General features: G+C 47.7%; 5 protein-coding genes across 5 annotated transcripts; 3 read left to right on the top strand and 2 right to left on the bottom strand.

Moving 5' to 3' along the window:
* Window positions 1-54: 54 nt before the first annotated feature.
* On the top strand, window positions 55-1,318 carry KD926_000731 (FAD-dependent oxidoreductase; the record flags this gene model as incomplete). Its single annotated transcript, XM_053104542.1, has 3 exons — window positions 55-86; window positions 182-768; window positions 888-1,318. The coding sequence occupies 3 exons, from the start codon at window positions 55-57 to the stop codon at window positions 1,316-1,318; spliced, it is 1,050 nt and encodes a 349-aa protein (XP_052952206.1).
* Window positions 1,319-1,902: 584 nt separating this feature from the next.
* KD926_000730 (translation machinery-associated protein TMA46) lies at window positions 1,903-3,197 on the bottom strand (the record flags this gene model as incomplete). The annotated part of the gene is made up of 3 exons (XM_053104541.1): window positions 1,903-2,335; window positions 2,398-2,948; window positions 3,138-3,197. The coding sequence occupies 3 exons, from the start codon at window positions 3,195-3,197 to the stop codon at window positions 1,903-1,905; spliced, it is 1,044 nt and encodes a 347-aa protein (XP_052952205.1).
* Window positions 3,198-4,311: 1,114 nt separating this feature from the next.
* On the bottom strand, window positions 4,312-5,201 carry wos2 (Hsp90 cochaperone SBA1; the record flags this gene model as incomplete). The annotated part of the gene is made up of 4 exons (XM_053104540.1): window positions 4,312-4,389; window positions 4,449-4,616; window positions 4,675-5,000; window positions 5,171-5,201. 4 exons carry the CDS (start codon window positions 5,199-5,201, stop codon window positions 4,312-4,314), a joined length of 603 nt encoding a protein of 200 aa, XP_052952204.1.
* Window positions 5,202-5,932: 731 nt separating this feature from the next.
* On the top strand, window positions 5,933-6,692 carry KD926_000728 (ESCRT-III subunit protein VPS24; the record flags this gene model as incomplete). The annotated part of the gene is made up of 2 exons (XM_053104539.1): window positions 5,933-5,980; window positions 6,048-6,692. 2 exons carry the CDS (start codon window positions 5,933-5,935, stop codon window positions 6,690-6,692), a joined length of 693 nt encoding a protein of 230 aa, XP_052952203.1.
* Window positions 6,693-7,540: 848 nt separating this feature from the next.
* Window positions 7,541-9,543, top strand: KD926_000727 (RNA binding domain protein; the record flags this gene model as incomplete). The annotated part of the gene is made up of 5 exons (XM_053104538.1): window positions 7,541-7,759; window positions 7,830-7,859; window positions 8,884-9,048; window positions 9,120-9,190; window positions 9,249-9,543. The coding sequence occupies 5 exons, from the start codon at window positions 7,541-7,543 to the stop codon at window positions 9,541-9,543; spliced, it is 780 nt and encodes a 259-aa protein (XP_052952202.1).
* Window positions 9,544-18,168: the final 8,625 nt, after the last annotated feature.

Here is an 18,168-nt window from a genome sequence, read left to right as displayed (position 1 = left end):
TTTCTCACATCCTCACAAGATACCACAAGCATTGGAAGCTTTCAATCGCGAAAAATGGCCACAAAGGAGACGATCGTTGTTATCGGGTATGCCACAGGCCGCTGATCATGCATCCGGCATCCACATGCAACCTCAGCCACTCCCAAAGTATACATAAACCCAACTAACAACCACCCTTTAGAGCCGGTGTAATCGGCCTCTCTACAGCCCTACGCATCCAACAACATCTCCAACCCTCTCAATCCATCCTCGTCGTCGCACGCGACTTCCCCAACACCACCTCCCTCAACTACGCCTCGCCATGGGCAGGCGCGCACTATCGCCCCGTACCAGGGTCCTCACCACAATTCCTAAAAGAAGAAGCGCAAGCACAGCGCACATGCGAGCACTTCAAGATCCTCGCGGCCCAGGAACCCGGTTCGGGCGTGCAATCCCTCGAGGGAATCGAACACCTTGAGTCACCGCCGGCGGAATACCTCGACGAGACGAGCGTGCGGAACTCCTACGCGCATCTCGACGGATTCCGGAGACTGTCTCCGGAAGAGCTCCCGGGGCCGGTGACATGGGGTGCCAGCTATCGGACCTTTGTGATCAATTCGCCGGTCTATTGTGCGCACATGCTGCGGCAGTTCGTGCTGAAAGGCGGCCAGACGAAAGAGTATACCCTTGCTAGCGCGATGGAGGCGTTTTATTTGGCAGAGAATGTGAAGACGGTGGTCAATTGCTCCGGGATGGGGTTTGGAGATCCGAAATCGTTCATTATTAGAGGTACAGTTCATACCTAGGCCCGACAGACGTTCTTTTGGGCTTGTTCTATGTTCCATCCTCTCCCCTCCTGGAACTATTGATGCGAGCTCTGCAACAATTAACTAACCATGACCTCCAAGGCCAAACATGTCTCATCCGCAACCCATGCAATGTAACTCTCACGCGCCAAAACTCCGACGGCACCTGGTCTTTCTGCATCCCGCGCCCCCTCGGCGGCGGGACAATCATCGGTGGCACGAAGCAGCCTCACAACTGGGATCCGAATCCGTCGATAGAGATCCGAAACCAGCTGCTAGCTAACGCTGCCAAATGGTTCCCCTTCACACCGGAAAGCGAGGGGAAATTTGACGTCATCCGCGACATCGTGGGCCGGCGACCAGCAAGAGAAGGTGGAATGAGGATTGAGGCGGAGAAGGTGTCGGACGATAAGTTCGTTGTTCATGCTTATGGGGCTGGAGGACGAGGATATGAGCTGTCTTGGGGAGTAGCTGGGGATGTTGTCAAATTGATGCGCGACAATGGGCTGGTGTTGGAGAAGGCGTCGCTCTGAGCCTGAATAAGAAATATATCCTGCGTGCTTGCAGTTTGTGTATAAAACTTGGTTGAACCTTCAGAATCATGATTCGGGTGAAATGCAAGGACAGTGTTTCATGCTCCGAGAAAAATGCTTGGTTTATTCATATAATCAAACGAACATTTTTGGTAGATACAGAGAGAAAAAAAAAAAAGGCATAACAATCATGTCAGTTCTTTCAGCCACACATCCAACACATGATCTATCTCAATCTTGTGTATCCAGGTCGTTTTCGACCAGGCCCAACCCTACCTCCAGGCATAGCCCATCCTAGCAATCATATGTATTGCAAGGGAAGAAAGCAAGGATGAACGATGACAAAACAAATCGCCAGCGCTAACCGTCAGAGCCCTCGATCGCAGAGATCTATACAAAGTCATAGTTTGGTATCAACAAAACAAGAACCAAAAAGAGCATCACTGTATCCATCTTCCATCAACAAGAGAGCAATACCAACGGGCCCGGACAATGGCCTGGTACACCGGTTCCAGCGTGAAAGAGGTCCGTAGCCCCTAATCCCAAGATTCTTTTGATCTTCTTGGGTACAAATCGCACAGACTTCATCCTTGGCCTTCCTGTGCAATTGTCTCATCATTCGAGACTGGTAGCGGTCCCCCGTGTAGCTTCGCCAAACGTTCCTCTTCCTTCTGTTCGCGGATTTTTTCGGTCTCTTTCCGCAAGGCCTCCAGGTTGAAGGCTCCGTCGTCGTCATCCTCATCCTCGCTGCTCTCATCCTCATCCTTCCAATCTCCGCTTTCGAACATCGACCGTCCAGTAGCTTCCTTAGCCTTACGGGCTTGCTCCTCGGCGGCCTTCTTGTTGAGACGATCCTTCTTCCACGCAGCAAAGGTTTCGGGCGTGACGGGTGTCAGCTCGCCGGTCAGCTTGTGTCGCTCAGATTCCAGCCAGTCTTCCAATGTCAGAGTATTCAGCGGGGATTTATCCATCAAGGCCTTCTCTGCCGCCCTCTGTTCCCTCGTCTTCAGAACGAAACTATGAACGCAATTAGTATGTCTAACAGACAGGAAACAGGCAACATGAAGAGCGGAGCATACCCAGGTGGCAAACTGTGTTTGTACATGCACTTGTCACCTCCATTGGGACAGACCCAGAACCAACCATACTTCTGGTTCTCAACAGCTTCGATGAAGTATTTGCAGACCTTGTCGGTCGTCGTTCTCGGGTTGCCGTGCTTGCTCATAATGACCTTGCGGAGCTTCTCCTCGTCCCAGCTGTCAATCGTATCTTCCTTCTTCTTGTCTTCCTCAGCAGCCTTGACGTCACGAGAGTCGGTGTACAGATCCTTCTTCTGGGCCTTTCGCTCGATGTTCAGGTCGTGGCTGAATTTACACTTGCGGCCCTTCTCACAGTTGCCCTGCTTGAAGAAGATACACAGAACGGTCTTAGGGTCCACGCCAAACGGCACCTTTTGTACCTGCACGGGCTTGAACAGCTCTAGGGCCTCGCGCTTGGCTTTCTCCTCGGCGGCCTTCTCTGCCTCACGCTTGGCCTTCTCAGCTTCCTTTCTCTTTGCATCCATAGGCTTGTTGGACTTTGCTTGCGCTTCCATCTGAGCAATCTGTCTCTTCGCGGTGGATCCTTTTTTCTGCATTATGACGAAATGCACATGTTAGTCTTTTACTCCCAACTCTGACTTGAAAGTCGGTGTCGAATTAGAGGGTGATCGCAACGTACGTTTTTCATACCGAAGGTCTAAACCAGCACCGGAAAAAGAAAGGAATTAGCCCTATCTGTCTCTGTTGTATCATCTCACTCTCACGCGATCGGTACAAACCTTATCCTCAACGGTGGCCTTCTTCTTCTTAGGCTGGTCCTGCTGCTTCTTGGGAGGCATGATGAAAGATTTGACTGCTTCCTTTCTCCTCTAATATATGGTATATGAAATATGCGATAGCAAAATGCGCGCCAAAAGACGGCAGTGGCGGACGATTCGCTCCTCTCTCAAGAAACCCAAGTGGGAAAACGGGAGCGCTAAAGGTGGGCTGAAAAAACGCAGAGCCCTTCGTAAACACAGGGACACAAAAGGCTAATCGAAAAAAGATCTAAAGAGGATGGCGTCTAGCGTCGGAAGATACCTTTAACGGCCTTGACAAAAGGAAATAAGAGGATCAAAATGATCGTGAGAGAGAGGGAGGGCGTTTTTGGGTGGTTGATCTCGGGAAGTTGCAAGTTCAGTTCGCTCTCCTCCACATTTTCAATGTGGTGGGTTTAATCCTTTCTTAGCTAAGGTGCGTGTGGCGGCACAACCCAGACCTGTGACGGAACCGCCCTCGTTTTTTTTTTTTTTTCTCCTTCCGCCAAGGGGTCAGCGACCTACCATCTTCCTCGTTGCTGCTGATATAATAGTCTTTGGTATGATAGGTCATCCTGGTGACAATGTTGGTTATTCTAATTAACTACATAACTACTCCGTATGCAATCGAGGGTTCTTGTTGTCAAAGATTGTAAGCAGGCGCAATTTTTATTTAGGGCATGACGACGTAATAGGCGCTACCTCTGATACACACGGACCATCATTTCAACAATTGAGGACGTCACTTACGCCTGAATTGGATAATATCGTAAGACTAGATACCTAGTATTATTACGGCCGCCATTCAACACCTGCATCTTTCCATATCACAATAGATGCTAAGTAGAGTGACTTTAGCCAGTAGCCCTGCTGAATGATTGAAATTCCATGTTTTAGTTATATTGATCCTATCAACCGATATTTTACCACTTCGTCATTCATTCCGTGCATACGTTCCGATTCGAAAAAATAACCCTCATTCTAGCTCTCCTCTTCACGTCACAATCGCATATGAAACCGCCGTAGCAGTAGTTAACCATCATGGTCCCGGATAAAGCAAGCTTGCACAAGTTTTGTCGTTCGTCATCAGGAAAGTTTCATTGCTTCTTATTTTGTGAATCATAAGCGAATCCAAAAGCTAAGCACATTTCACCATTTAAGAGACCTCCTGGATCTTGGCGTTGCCATCGGCCTTCTTGTCGCCCTCGTCGAGCTCGGGCATTTCTTCCTCATCCTGAGTGATAAATGTTAGTGGCTATACCAAGTAATAGATCAAGGGTTGTTCAAACATACCTCCTCCTCAGCACCGGGGGCGCCTCCCATGCCCTCAAGGCCAGCGCCGAGCTTAGAGAAGTCAATGTTTCCAAGGCCTCCCTGGTCACCACCCATGCCCTCGAAACCACCGAAGTTGTTGGCGTAATCATCTTCGGGGGCTTCATCCTGTTCATCCTCATCGACCCACTATAAATGACCAGATTAGCGTCTCGCTCCTTACAACTATCGGGCGGGAGAAACATACCTTGTCGAAATCGGTCTTCAGGAAGTGAACCTTCTGCTTCGTCTCCAACAGACGGGGCCAGAATTCCTCCTTCAGCTCCTTCTTCCGCAGGACCAGCTCGACTTCACGGTCGCTGTGGTTCGTCTTGGAGTTCTCGGGGTCGATCTCGCCAAACAGATCCAACGAGACCTCGTATCTCACGCCCTTCTTGGAATCTCCGGAGAAGGTAACATTCTTCGAGGTGATGTTGAGGGAGGCGGAGGAACGGGACACATCGGGAGCCTTGATGCTCACGTAGAGGTAATTGCGCTCGGCATCAGTGCTGGAGGAGCGCTGGGCCCATGTGACTGGAGGGGTAACGGTGTAAGTAAAGAGCGCAAAATGTATGAAAAATGATCCGTCATGGTTTCCAAGCCCGAGCAGGCACTGTCAAAACACATGATATGTGGTGAAGCACGGTGGTATGTTGAGCAAAAAGCAAAGCGGGGAAGGTATGAGGGACCGCAGAATTACGTACCTTCGGGGTGGAGCTTAGGAAGTTCAGGCATTGTGAAGGATGATAGATAATAGAGAGGTTATAAAAAGGAGTAGAAAGATGTGATAAGTCAGAAGTAAAGCTGGTGGGAAAGTGGTCAGTGAAGTCAAGGGAGAGCAGAACTGGGGCTGGATGAAGAAAGCAAGTGAGGCCAGCCTTCGCTAGTTGGTTAGGGACGCTCCTTAGCTGATGATCGGCCTAGAAAGTACTGGAACTCTCACCTGCCCGCTGTTTGCCCTGTTTGCCTGCTTGCGGCCTCAGGCCTCCTCGACGTCACTCTTCCTTCCTATTTGGCGCATGCGGTGAAAATTACCGTTTCATTACAGGTACGGTGACATGACTAAGCGCTCGGCGCTCAGAGGCCAACTCCAGGGCCGACTCGCTCGCTGGCACCGGTGATCTCCCATTTCCAGACCAGGGCAGGCTGACGACGATGCGAACAGCGACTCGGAAGAGGGCTCTCTAGACGACTGTGTGATTTGACCTCGATCGACTATCTCCGGATTCATCCTTTTGTTCTCTCTCCTCGTCTATTGTGCTGGCTGTGGTTTTGGACTTCTGCCTTATCGCCCTCCCAATCGGTGCCCCGCAAGGGCTTCCTGTCACTCCAGACATTCCGTCATCGCCATATGATAAATCACCTTGAATTGTCCTTAAATACAATAGCGAAACCCGCCTTACCATAATTTTTCACGATTTGTATACACAGTCTTTAGTCGACCCCACCAACATAAAGTCTTGATCATGGAGACTCTCAAAGCGGTCTTTTTTGGCCCTGATCCTCAGACGCAGGTATGGCCCCATGGCAATTGATCGACCAACCAAGCCATACAGTGGACTAATTTACTTCTCCGTGCAGATGAGGAAATGCAATCAGATCATCCGTTCTAATACCCGCCAATTGGATCGCGATATCATGCAACTAAAGACTCTCGACACGAAAACACGACAGTATATTCTAAACGCCTCCCGACGAGGCCAACGGAACCCGTCACAGGCCAAGCAGGCCCAAACTGAGAGCAAGACATTTGCACGAGAGCTGGTGCGGATCCGAAAGCAGTCGACCCGCCTGACTACGAGCCGGGCTCAACTTCAGAGTGTCCAAATGCAAGTGAACGAGGCCTTTTCGATGCGCAAGATTCAAGGGAGTCTCAAGACGTCGGCGGGGATCATGAAAGACGTCAATACGCTCATACGACTTCCCGAGCTATCAGCCACAATGCATCAGCTTTCGACGGAGTTAGTGCGCGCCGGTATCATTGAAGAGGGGGTGGACGATGCGATCCCCAACAACGATTTCCTAGAAGATGAGATCGAGGACGAGGCCGATGCCGAAGTGGACAAGATCCTGCAGGAGATCCTACACGGCAAACTTTCCCAAGTCGAAGACATCAAGCCGGAGAAGCCCATCGAGGAGGAGACCCCAGCGGTCGAAGAGCAATTCGAGGATCAAGAAGCTGCTCTTGCCCAGATGAGGGGACGACTGGAAGCTTTGAAGAGCTGAGACCGCGAACAAAGTGGGTCAACATACGCCGATCGCGCTGCCCGGATTTTACGACAGCATGCAAGGTTTTATCATGAGAGCATCTATAATTGTTGATGTGTTTTCCGTACTGTATAGGGAGTTTACAGGGATAGGGTGCTTGATTTATCTTTTTCTGCCAATAACAATGTCCTAGGGCTGGTCCTATCATGAGAATTTTCGTTATTTTTCTCACTCTTTGGTTTCTTGTTTTGGTTCTTTCACCGTTTGTTCCTTGTGGTCCAAAGTAGATACCGTCTGTTTTGTATATTGAATTGAAAGAAACAAGAGTGGCGACCTCTAGAATAGTAACTGAAAATCCACGGAACACTACCCAGATAGGCTGTCTGAATTTGCCTTCTCAGAGATGGTATCTTCCTATCTAGCTACCTGTACCTACCAGTAAAATGGATTCCGGAGGCTGCCTTGAGGCAGCAATGCGGACGGCGAATCGCAGGCGGGCGTCAAGTCACGCATCCGGCGGCGGGCAACAACTCAAAGCGGACTAGCGTCCCCAGCTCAGCCTCTGGCTCTCCCTCTTCGATCTCCTTCCGCCCTGGCTTATCTTTCCCAGTCATTCTCCCATCCTCTCTCTCTCCTTTCCATCATCCGCACCGCGTCTTTCCATCAATACGTGGCGTGTCTTTCGTCTGCTACTCTATATTTTCTCATCTTCCCACATCAACTTTCGCGCATTTACATCTTGTTACGCGCTTCCGAAGCAAATTCTTTCTACTCTCGACTTGAGTCTCCGGTGGCGCAATACCTGTCACCCAACACCCGAAAAACACTCTTGTACCCAACCAGTCTCGAAAATCCTTCTCCCAACAATGTCTGGCAAGCTCGACAAGTCTTTGGACGAGATCCTCGTCAACCGTCGTCAGAACACCCGTCACCGTTCTCGCCGTTCGGCCCCGTCCAAGCCTGCTGCCAGTACTATTCCGGTTGGAGGAGTGAAGAAGACTACAAAGGCTGCCAAACCTGCTGGAAAGGCCGCTCATGCCGGTCACCCGGCTTCCACTGAGAGCAAGATTATGGTCAGCGGCTTGGTAAGTTTTGGCCTTGTTGATTGATCTTTTTCCGTTCTTTCCGCTGAACCCGCGCGCTAACTTTGACCAGCCTTCCGATGTGAACGAGGCCAATATCAAGGTATGTTGATCGAGAGGCCTTCGCCTTGGGCTTTATCGCCATGTGTTTTTCTCGAGACCTTTGAGGCGCAACCGGCTTTCATTCGCGTTCCGACCTTTGTCGCGCCAATCCTATATTCCTAAGATGACCCTCCCTTGGGCATTTGCGCAGGCAGTCAACTCCTTCAAAGCCATTTTATACGCTAGATACAAACTAGCGTCATTCTAAATGAGCTGAAGTCGAGTTTTGCCGTAGTTTTGCATTACGCGTTGTCCCGCTCAAAGTAGCCATATGGACTTTTGTGCCTGAGGACTTACGCTGCAGACTTTGCCGCGGATGATGTTTGGAACACATCGTGTTTCTACTCCGCTTGGCCGCGCTTCCTCCTTTTTGTCGCAGCATACATAATGGGTGTCGGGCATCAGCGAGCGCATTAGCAGACCAACAGAACAATAGTATCCCAGAATCGGCGGTATGCAATCCGCCTTGGGAAGACCTATCCACGGCCTAGCATGGAAATGACTATACTTGAAGATGGGCGAGAGCATTTCCATGCGACCGGTGGAGGGCTAGCCTTGGATTTTGTCACAAACAGGCTACAGAGGGTGTCCGGGGGAATACAGTGGTTTCAGAATCGCCGCACAGGGAAGCTATTGTCCAATGATGTTTGGGCTATTATGGATATCGGTCATGGATTTGAGCAGTTCCTGGTTTATAACATGTGTATGAGAAAGAATTTGCTCGAACATCGACTGACGTGGATCAACGCAAGAGACGCAAAGCGATGTTCAATGTCCCAAGAGTCTTTGCAGCCATGGTTGGGACTTATTCTGTGCGACTCTTGATGTTGAACACTACGTTTGTTTGTTTCAAGAAGCACTATCCATTACTAACTGGCGCTGTGTGCTCGCTGATGCTCATTTCTGTCGAAATATTTGGGGTCTCTACGCGTTTTCCGATTGCGTTCTTCGCCGGTTCTTGTTTGCGACTTGGTGACTGAAACATCAAAAGGCCTTAATACTGATCGTGTATGCTGGTGCTCTAGGAATACTTCACCAAATCCGCAGGACCCGTCAAGCGAGTCATGCTCACTTACAATCAAAACGGCACGAGCCGCGGCATCGCGTCTATCGTTTTCAGCAAGCCCGATACTGCCGGCAAGGCTGCCAAGGATCTTAACGGACTTCTCGTTGATGGAAGACCCATGAAGGTGAGCTTTACCTGGACACTATTCGCCCAATGTTTCCCTGTTTCTCTGTTTCTAATATCATTTCTCGCCAGATTGAGGTTGTTGTGGATGCGTACCATGCTCCCGAAGTCCCCGCTGCCAAGCCCCTCAGTGATCGTGTCGCGTAAGTTACCAGCATGTCGTCACCTGCATCGACCAGTATGTACTAAACCAAGAAACAGACAGAACAAGTCTCAGCCTAAGCCTGCAACAGCCGCCAAGCCCGCTGCCGCTGGTAAACAGCGTGGCCGTCGTACCCGTGCCCGTAACACGAACCGCCCCAAGCCCAAGACCGCTGAGGAGCTCGATGCCGACATGGTCGATTACTTCGCTTCTAACGAGAACGCCGGTCCTGCCGAGGCTAGTGCCCCTGTGAATGGGAACGCTCAGCCTCAGACCAACGGTGGTGACCAGGACCTCGGCATGGCTGAAATCTCCGTGAGTTTACCTGTCGACCCTGACGATGCCTTGCATTAGACTAATGAAAATAGTAAATTCTTTGATACCTTTCTTTGCGACTGCAGATGCAGGTTACTTCTGCCAGTCATGAGTGAAAGCGTGTCTTTTAACTATCTATCCTGACGGAACCAGCGCGGTTAAAAGTGCACTCTTTCAATCTTTCAATTTTCCAATTTTCTTTTCGGCTTCTGTTTACCTCCTTTTCTTTCTCCTTCAACACACTGTCTTCTTCTCTTTTTTCATATCTTAACTTGTTGTTTTTCTTTTTATCTTGTTTTGCTGGTATCGGAGGTCATGGATAGGAAATCGAGAAAGCACTGTACTTAATAAACCAGCAGATTACCCAATAAACAGCTGGAACTCAACAGAAACGAATGCCCATGTGCATGTACTTGCAACATCATACTCGTGGCCGTATATGGCATGTATAAATCATTATCTTCGCTACTTCCCTCAGGTCGTCGTCTATACCTATATTGAAGCACAGCAAGTCCAATTGAACGAAGTCAGCACACCACGTATTCAGATACATCGCAAACCTAGGTGCCATATGGCCAAAGTGTGGACGAACATGCTTGGATCACCTATCACGGACGCAATCGCCCGAACTGTTCAATCCCGATGGTATTCGATATTTTTCGAGTCCGAAAGTCATATCACACCGTCGGGGAACGGTGAGAGTTCTGATCCAAATCAACTATTTCCTTTGGTCGGTAAGATCACCCCGGGGAGGTTAGCTCAGACGTTCCTTTCCAACCCTCGTTCTATAGTGATGTTTGATTCTGCATTCTTCTCAGTCTTCTGCTCTTTTGGGGTCATCTAATGGTGGATGCTGACGCTGGCGAAATTCACAGACTCGGAGGGGGCAGGAATCCATGCTTCTTAGCGTGACCAGTTCCGTATCAAGCATCTGTCCGCAAGGCTTAGGATTCTAGGCATTCTAGCAAAATGAATCATTGGTCAACATACTGTCAGCCGCATTGCACCGGTAGTGTATAGGAGAAAGCAATTATGTTTTCGCCCTCGAGTCTGCTGGCAACAGATAGCTCAAGCCTTGTCTGCATCGCGGTAGTACACGGTAGCGTCGAGTTGAGCAGAAGTGGCGGTCTCATCGCGAAGTCGAGGACAGGGCTTCTTATCATGTGCAGGGCTCCCAGGGGGAAACGCCCATATCGAGCAGGGATTTGCAGTGTCTCCATCAATTAAGATAAAATCCCGGCAGCCAGTGAGCTATACACACGCATACTGTACAGCCAAGGAACAGAAAATAGCAGAGGTAAAACAAGAAAAGATATCCAAGAGAGTAGACGATGGCACCGGCTGGAACAATTCAAAGCATAGGTTACCGGGGGCCCGGTAGAATTGAAATGAGTTTCGGATGAGGCTAGAACTAGCACGGGCTTGGTTAATCATGTACGGTGTGTTTTAATAGGGAACTCACGTCTGCCTATTGAGAGATGCAACCTTGGAGAGAACAGAGGGAGGATTATATTTATCAGAATAAGCCTGAAACTAAATTCTTTGCTCTATAGTATCACACTTCAAGTTAAACATCACAAATTGGCCGGGTGGTCTAGTTGGTTACGACGTATCGCTCACACCGATAAGGTCCTGGGATCGAGCCCCAGTCTGGTCATTCTTTTTGCACTTTTGCCTTTACTCCAAGCAACAAAGTTCGGTTAGTATTACTGTTGAAAGGATAATAATTGCTGGCTTTACTACCATGTAGCTACATTATATACGGAATAGCCGCTCATGGTCAGTCCCCCGATTTTTGCGTGGGGGCTAGTATCTCTGCATTGATGCTTTACGCCGAACAGCAAACCTTCCAGGAATCACTTTGCAAGTTTCTGGGATGCTAAGAGTCAATTTAAGTCCAACGTCCAACTTCCAATTATATCTATACCGCAGGGCATGACTTATGTAGGCGCTCTAGATGCCGGAGATGTGAAATCAAGAATTTCGCCGTTTACATGCCCTTGCATGAGCATTTCATATTTACATCTTTCCTGCAAGGTAGAATTGAACAAGGCGATTAAAACCTCCAATCAAGACAATATGGTCTAAGGATTCCTTCTGGTCACCAGAGTGGCCAGCCGACACTGGCACCCACAAGTTATCTTTTATGATTAGAGAGTGAGGAAGAATCAAAGTGGCAACCAGCTACTCATTATCAGGGTGCAACATAAGACACTCTTCTTATTTATTCCTCGTTTTGGCTTAGGTCTATCATGTCAAATTTCATAGTTCGATAGCATGAACTGGCCGGATGGTGTAGTTGGTTATCACGTATCGTTAACACCGATAAGGTCCTGGGATCGAGCCCCAGTCTGGTCATTTCTTTTTTGTCTTTTTTACATGTTCATTGCGTGCACCAAAACACACAACTTTTTTTTGGTCTATAAATCAATCATCTGCAGTGGAGTGACCCTGACCAGTCTTTCCATTTTGTAATAGAGAACAGGCACATTGCAAATACAGCCTCTATACACATTCTGTTTCCGCCGAGGAGTGGTTATCGGCACTCATGCTCTATAGCATAGGTAGGCGGCATACGACCAACCCCAATTTTGTGGATATTGTCAGCTGGAAAGTTGCCTTCGGATTACCATATTATCTAGCGTGTGGTGTCGTGAACGATCTTTTGGCTACTCAGTTATGAATTGTATCACCGAACCAATATGAGAGCAGTGACAGTGGCAATCGCTCTATATATTGATAGGCATTAATAGTCTTGTTTTCGGAATTGCTACAGCTGGGGGATGAGGATAGTGCAGCACCTCTCTCTGAGAATGAGTATGAAGAAAGAAAATCTTTCTCAACCCCCGAGCGTCACAGGTTCGTCTATTTGGGTAATGGGAGGTAAGAAGACCCTCGATGCCTTGGTGCGTGTTTCTCCTGGAAGGGGCCTTTCTTTTGCCGCTGGCTTGCTAGCTCTTATCAAGTGAGGGTATATAACGTGGATTCATGGTACTCGTCACCCAATTTTGGCAAATATTATAGTCCTCAATATGCCTTCTATGTGAAAGGCTACCGGCCTCCTGCTCTATTGTCGGCATTGCCAAAACGTCGAGAATAAGTATGTAACAACTGTATCAACAATCAATGAATGATCAATTGATTCTACTATTCGTTCTCCAGTGGCGTTCAATTTCTCAATCTCTTTTACTTCAATGCGCTCAGTCCAGCATTTGAGTCCATTCAGGGATTTTCAGTGGAGGGGTTATGGACGAAAGTTACATTAATAGATTCTAGGAAGAGCCAGTGTGATATTTTCGGGGTTGCGGTGATCTCAAACGATGTCCGCGCGGAATTTACCGCTCTATAGACCACATCATAAACACTTTGAAATGTCATGGTCCATACACAAGTACCGTGTATCAGGATTACCTTTGCATCGGTTACTGTGTTCTCTCAAGAGAAGATAAAGTGTGTAAGGCTATGGTAGCTCTCTCTGATAATTCAACGGTGGGGTTTAGGAGGAACCGATAGTTGGCATATTAAAAGACCGTCCTCCACTATATTTGACAGCTCTCGAATATTTGCAAGAAGCGCAGGAGACTACGTTTCACCAAGATGAAAACCCCAGCGTCGCATCCTGCCGGCTTTTTGGATGTTTATATCTACTATTCACGTACACCTAATCTTGCAAAATCCTTTCGGTATGAATATGCACACCCCTTCTTCAAAGCGTATGATACCGCGTATCGATAAGGTTATACAGTCTGAGAGAAAATTTATACATACAGGCTCTGAGGTGTGTACCAGGCTCTACAATGCCTAGGAAGAGCGAGAGGGTACACGATGCGGAAATGGACATTGTGCTATCGTAGGATCGGGTCTATGGAACTTGAGCCAGGCATATATTTCCGTTGTCATTCGGATATATCCAGTATGTCTAAATCGGATTAAAAGTTATATAGCCCCCACAATTCCATGGATCTCTTATTATTTTGAATGCTAGTACCACAACAATCTTTCGTAGCAGCAGCATGAAATAGAATATATTTCTACGAATATGTCTATGAATCGGCGGAGAACAGGTAAAGAGTGATTGATGGTTTTTTTGTATGTGACGGTCTACTAAAACTATAAATTGCGATAATACATCCAGCTCCTTGTAGTTATATGGTCTAAATATGAATTCCAATTGAGTTCTATGAGCAGCATCAGCCTCTTGAAAACTTCTGCTTCATAATGCACAAGGTTCAAGGATAGGCAAGTCTAGCACACTAAACCCCCCAAGGGTTAAGTGGCCGACAGACTTAGGGCATTGAGGCGCACCTGTGGGGCTCCCTACATACAAGCCCACGACACTAGGGCACTTTGAGACTAGTGCAATAGCTAATATAGCAAATTTTGAACATTGGCTCGGGATGTCAAATTTTGCATGGCTTTTCATCAATTGGCCGGATGGTGTAGTTGGTTATCACGTATCGTTAACACCGATAAGGTCCTGGGATCGAGCCCCAGTCTGGTCATTTGTTTTTGTACTTTTGTGTTCGGTGTATAGGGAAAAATATCTTATAATATTTCAGTTACAGAATGCTGGTCAACATATTCTGACCCCTCTAGTAAATACTTAATCTTATATGCTTTTATTGAACTCAATGGCGACTAAGTTAAATGCTTGGGCAATGCAAGCTCTGCAGAACACTCCGTGTGGCATAGTATACCTAGTCGGCCATTATTTGATGGCGGCAGCGATGTTGCTCCCGGCAATTGAGACATCAAAGTACTATATAAGAACTTGAACGATAGAGACAAGCTCTTTAACAAGTATAACCCCCAGCTTCTCGCGGCAATTGTAAACTGCAGTTTGTCTGTCTGTGGTTTCTGGTACTCCTGGTAGGTAAGTTACATCTATGACCCGGCCCCGGTACTCCGCGCATGCTGTTCTCCCACTTTTTGGCTTTGTTCAGTATATTCCTTGCTTTGATTTATATTGTCAAAGTTTTATCCATTAAATCATTCAATGGGGATGTGGTTTAGTGGTATAACGTTCCCTTAGCATGGGAAAGGTCCGGGGTTCGATTCCCCGCCTCTCCATCCCATTGACTTTTTTGCTTTATTTTAACATTCCTGTAATGAAGTTTGATTTTTTGCCCTTTCTAAAATCGGGATTCATCAATGTTGAGTGGTTGATAGGAGTTATTACGTTCAATACAAACGTAGCTTCCTTTGATGCTCACCACAAGTGAACATGTTTTTGGCCTGTACACATAGTTGGCAAGGCAATAACGGTAAATAAAACCCTACTAGTAAATATGTTATTAGCTGGACTTGTTCTGTACTTTCTTGGGTAGCCATAAGATGCCCAGGAGGTTCTGTATCCATAGCTATCCCCTATCTAATGCTCATGTACCATGGCATTCAACTCTAACTAGCACTGCACAAACCGGATCATACATTTGTAGCGAGCCAAAGAACACCACTCGTTAGGTTTTCTGTTTCGAGGACAAATAGTCTTCATCTGTCCGTAATTGATTAAAGAAAAAGCCTTCAGAAAAATGATGAAACCGGAGGCATGTCAATTGATATTGATTAGATCACCAAGCTGTTACGGGCTGGCCTAGATAGGTATGTGCGCTTCCACCCCAAGAGCCCCGTTCTAGACTTAATGGAATGGTTAAGCACTGCGCCCCACTCAAAGACTAGAATACCAAGTCTTTAACTTGGTACGCGCATCGCTATATATAGTGGTTCTTGGTCAGGTCGTCACACAAGCAGCAGCCAGCCCAGAAGACTAGACCCATCCCCAGCTAGCTGACCAGCTGTGCATCTATCAAGACTTATGGAGGTAACGCGTCCTGCCTGCCTCGAGGGTTGCATTACTCGGATATGATGATCTTGGGAAAACAAACCCTCAAGTGTTATTATGGTGGGCCCTAATCATTGCAAAGCCAAGCAGAGTATGGCAATACTGGGATATCCGTCTGATAGATTCAAAAAGCAAAAAAGGAAGAAAGGATGGAGAGGCGGGGAATCGAACCCCGGACCTTTCCCATGCTAAGGGAACGTTATACCACTAAACCACATCCCCTTCTTGTTAAAGAATGCTCTGAATTAGTGCATTATAGAGCAAAACCTTAGATAAAATCAGATATTAGAGATACAGCCGCTAACCCCCGGTCTCTTACATACTTAGTGTTGCTCTCTCTCAATGGCACCCCAAATACGAACCCCCCCCCACCCAAGTGGCATTTTCTTTCCCGACTCTCTAATAGTACCAGCACCAAATATCACACTACTAACCAAGTAAGAGTTTCTTCGTATTGCTTACAGCGAGCCTTGATAGTACAGGCACGTATCGAACAGGGCTAGCTATTTTCGTCTCTTTACTAGTCAGCTCCTGCTCGATCACAGTATACGATATTTTTCTACTCTGCTAGCAACAGCAGTCTAGGGATCGGTCTTAGGTAAAAGAGGGTGACATGATTTAAATCAGTAATTTGAACCCAAGACAAATCTAGCCTACTAGACAACCAGGCCTCAGTCATTTCCCTCGTATATCGGAACGCAGTAAAGAATATCCATTCTTAGTTGTCAATGAAACATTCTGTAAGAACTCTAGATTAGTCAAATTCACTATGCCCGAGGCGCTTTCAACATATCGGAAACTCCATGACTATTGCCCGGGCAAACAAATAGTGATCCAGCACCCAAGCCACAGAAGGCGATGCACCGAGAATAGGTCTCAAGAACACTCAAGGAAACGTTGTAGCTCACAGATCCAAGGACCGCCCCAGAGAATATCTCAGAGGGGGACGGGGGTAGCATCTGCCACCATATTCAGTGTCTGTAGGAGGAGGATAAGCTGTTGGGTTCATTGGTCAGCGTTCCGTAATGAAGCGGACAGTAGAGCCAGTGGAGGTACTTCAATCGAGCCGGGGGCGAGCCTGAGGGCATCTATATTTATTTATGTTATTCAGATGCTGTTATGCCGGGCTCATGGATACAAACCATGGTGTAATTGCTCAGGGTATGGTTGGCCACCGGGAACTGCCTCGGTGCGTGATTGCGTACATTATTAATCGGATTTCCAATAGCCTGGCCCATAGCAAGTAAGTAGATGAATGACATATAGAGCGTCAGGTTGGCCATTGTGTTTTCTTTTAAGGGGTGGAATTTATTTGATAATGTGGCTAGAAACAGTCAAGAGTTCTAGAACATAGAAGAGGGAGCTAAGAGAAACAAAGGGGACGGACCACTACACTCTAAGATATAGCTAGCATGGTAGATATTATTCCTCAAATATAAATCTGCCAACTCAATAGGCCACGTCATGTTATAACAATCTTCCCCTCACCTGTGAAACATTCAGTATGTGCATACGTATGGGATTGAAGCAGTCGGCAGAACAAGGTTTTTGGGATAGTCTATCATGCGTGCTAATGTAGCCCGCCACTCTGCCCATACATCCATAATAACCCTACAACCTGAAAGAAGCTGCACAAGATCCGCCGTGGCCCTGTTCTTGCAAAGAGAAAAGCTCTATAGAAAGACCGATGCTTCTTTGCGGTAACGACTTGCTTAGTTCCGGTCACCACTCGTTTCTCAGTAAATGGGCCAGCGGCCACATATTGATCTGTTTGAGGGTGCATATAGTCTGAGGGTCTTTTAAGTCAACTAGTGATCACAATCCTCTATGCCTTTCTACCCCGTACATACGTACACATTCAAATACACATTCAAAGGGTTTGTTCAAGGATCTAGTGGGTTCAATCAGTGGTGATTTGGCTTTCAGGTTGCTAGAATGACCTCAGTCGCCAAGAGGGCCAATATGGCTCACGAGCCATCCGAGATTGGTATTGTAAATTTCTAATGTATCTGCGCTACTGGAGGTGAGAGCTCTCCTAACCTGCGAGGCTTTACGAGGGAGGTCTTAAAATCTCAGCGAAGGCTCCGGAACTATTTTCAGATAGCAAGCATGACTAGGGGAAGGGCAAAGGGCCTTCGACGCTTTTCTATTGTTCTCAATATTGTCATGGGAACATCCTTCAGGTTGCCTAGTCGCCCACGTCTGTCCGGACTCCCCGGCGTAAAGGACTCGGGTATGCGGTCCAAGTAATTTTTTTGTGTTTGCTAGATCATCTAGCCAGTGGTCTGATCCAGCCGCCAGTTGACAGACACCAGGCCTAGCTAGCCTATGGGCCGGGGCTCGTGAGCCGGCTGGGACTAGAGGCTGCAGCCTGCGGGACCTTGACCACAATACGAGGGTTTGTAGCCCGGCAAGCCACTGGTCAGGCGGCGCATGTCCAATGTCGAGGAGCCGTGGTGGCTGTGGATTTAGGGACTAAGACCCCAGTCGGCAGACTGGAAACCCAGCTGGACCTAGAGCCTTTGGCTGCGGCTCTGAGGGTAAGACTTTGGTCTTTTTTTATAGCTTCGAGGGCTAAAATAACCCTAGCTTCGTACGAAATAGAAGACATGCTTTGTTGTGGAGGAATGTGGAGTTAAAAGCGGAAGGGATGCGTCGCGGTAAAAGGTGCTGCATTCGCTGATATGTTGCACTCGCTGATTAATCACGTTAAAGGTAACTGAATATACGACCATGCATAAAATTATCTCCCCTGTCAGGAAGCCCCGAATCGGAATAGTCTCAATGATATTTTCAAGACTACCTATATACTCGTTGGAGGT

The sequence above is a fragment of the Aspergillus affinis genome (genome assembly GCF_023601865.1).
Source record: "Aspergillus affinis strain CMG 70 chromosome Unknown NODE_114_length_115191_cov_87_667443, whole genome shotgun sequence".
NCBI lineage: Eukaryota > Fungi > Ascomycota > Eurotiomycetes > Eurotiales > Aspergillaceae > Aspergillus > Aspergillus affinis.
Note: the sequence above shows the minus strand (reverse complement) of the source record. Positions and strands in the feature narration are given on the sequence as shown.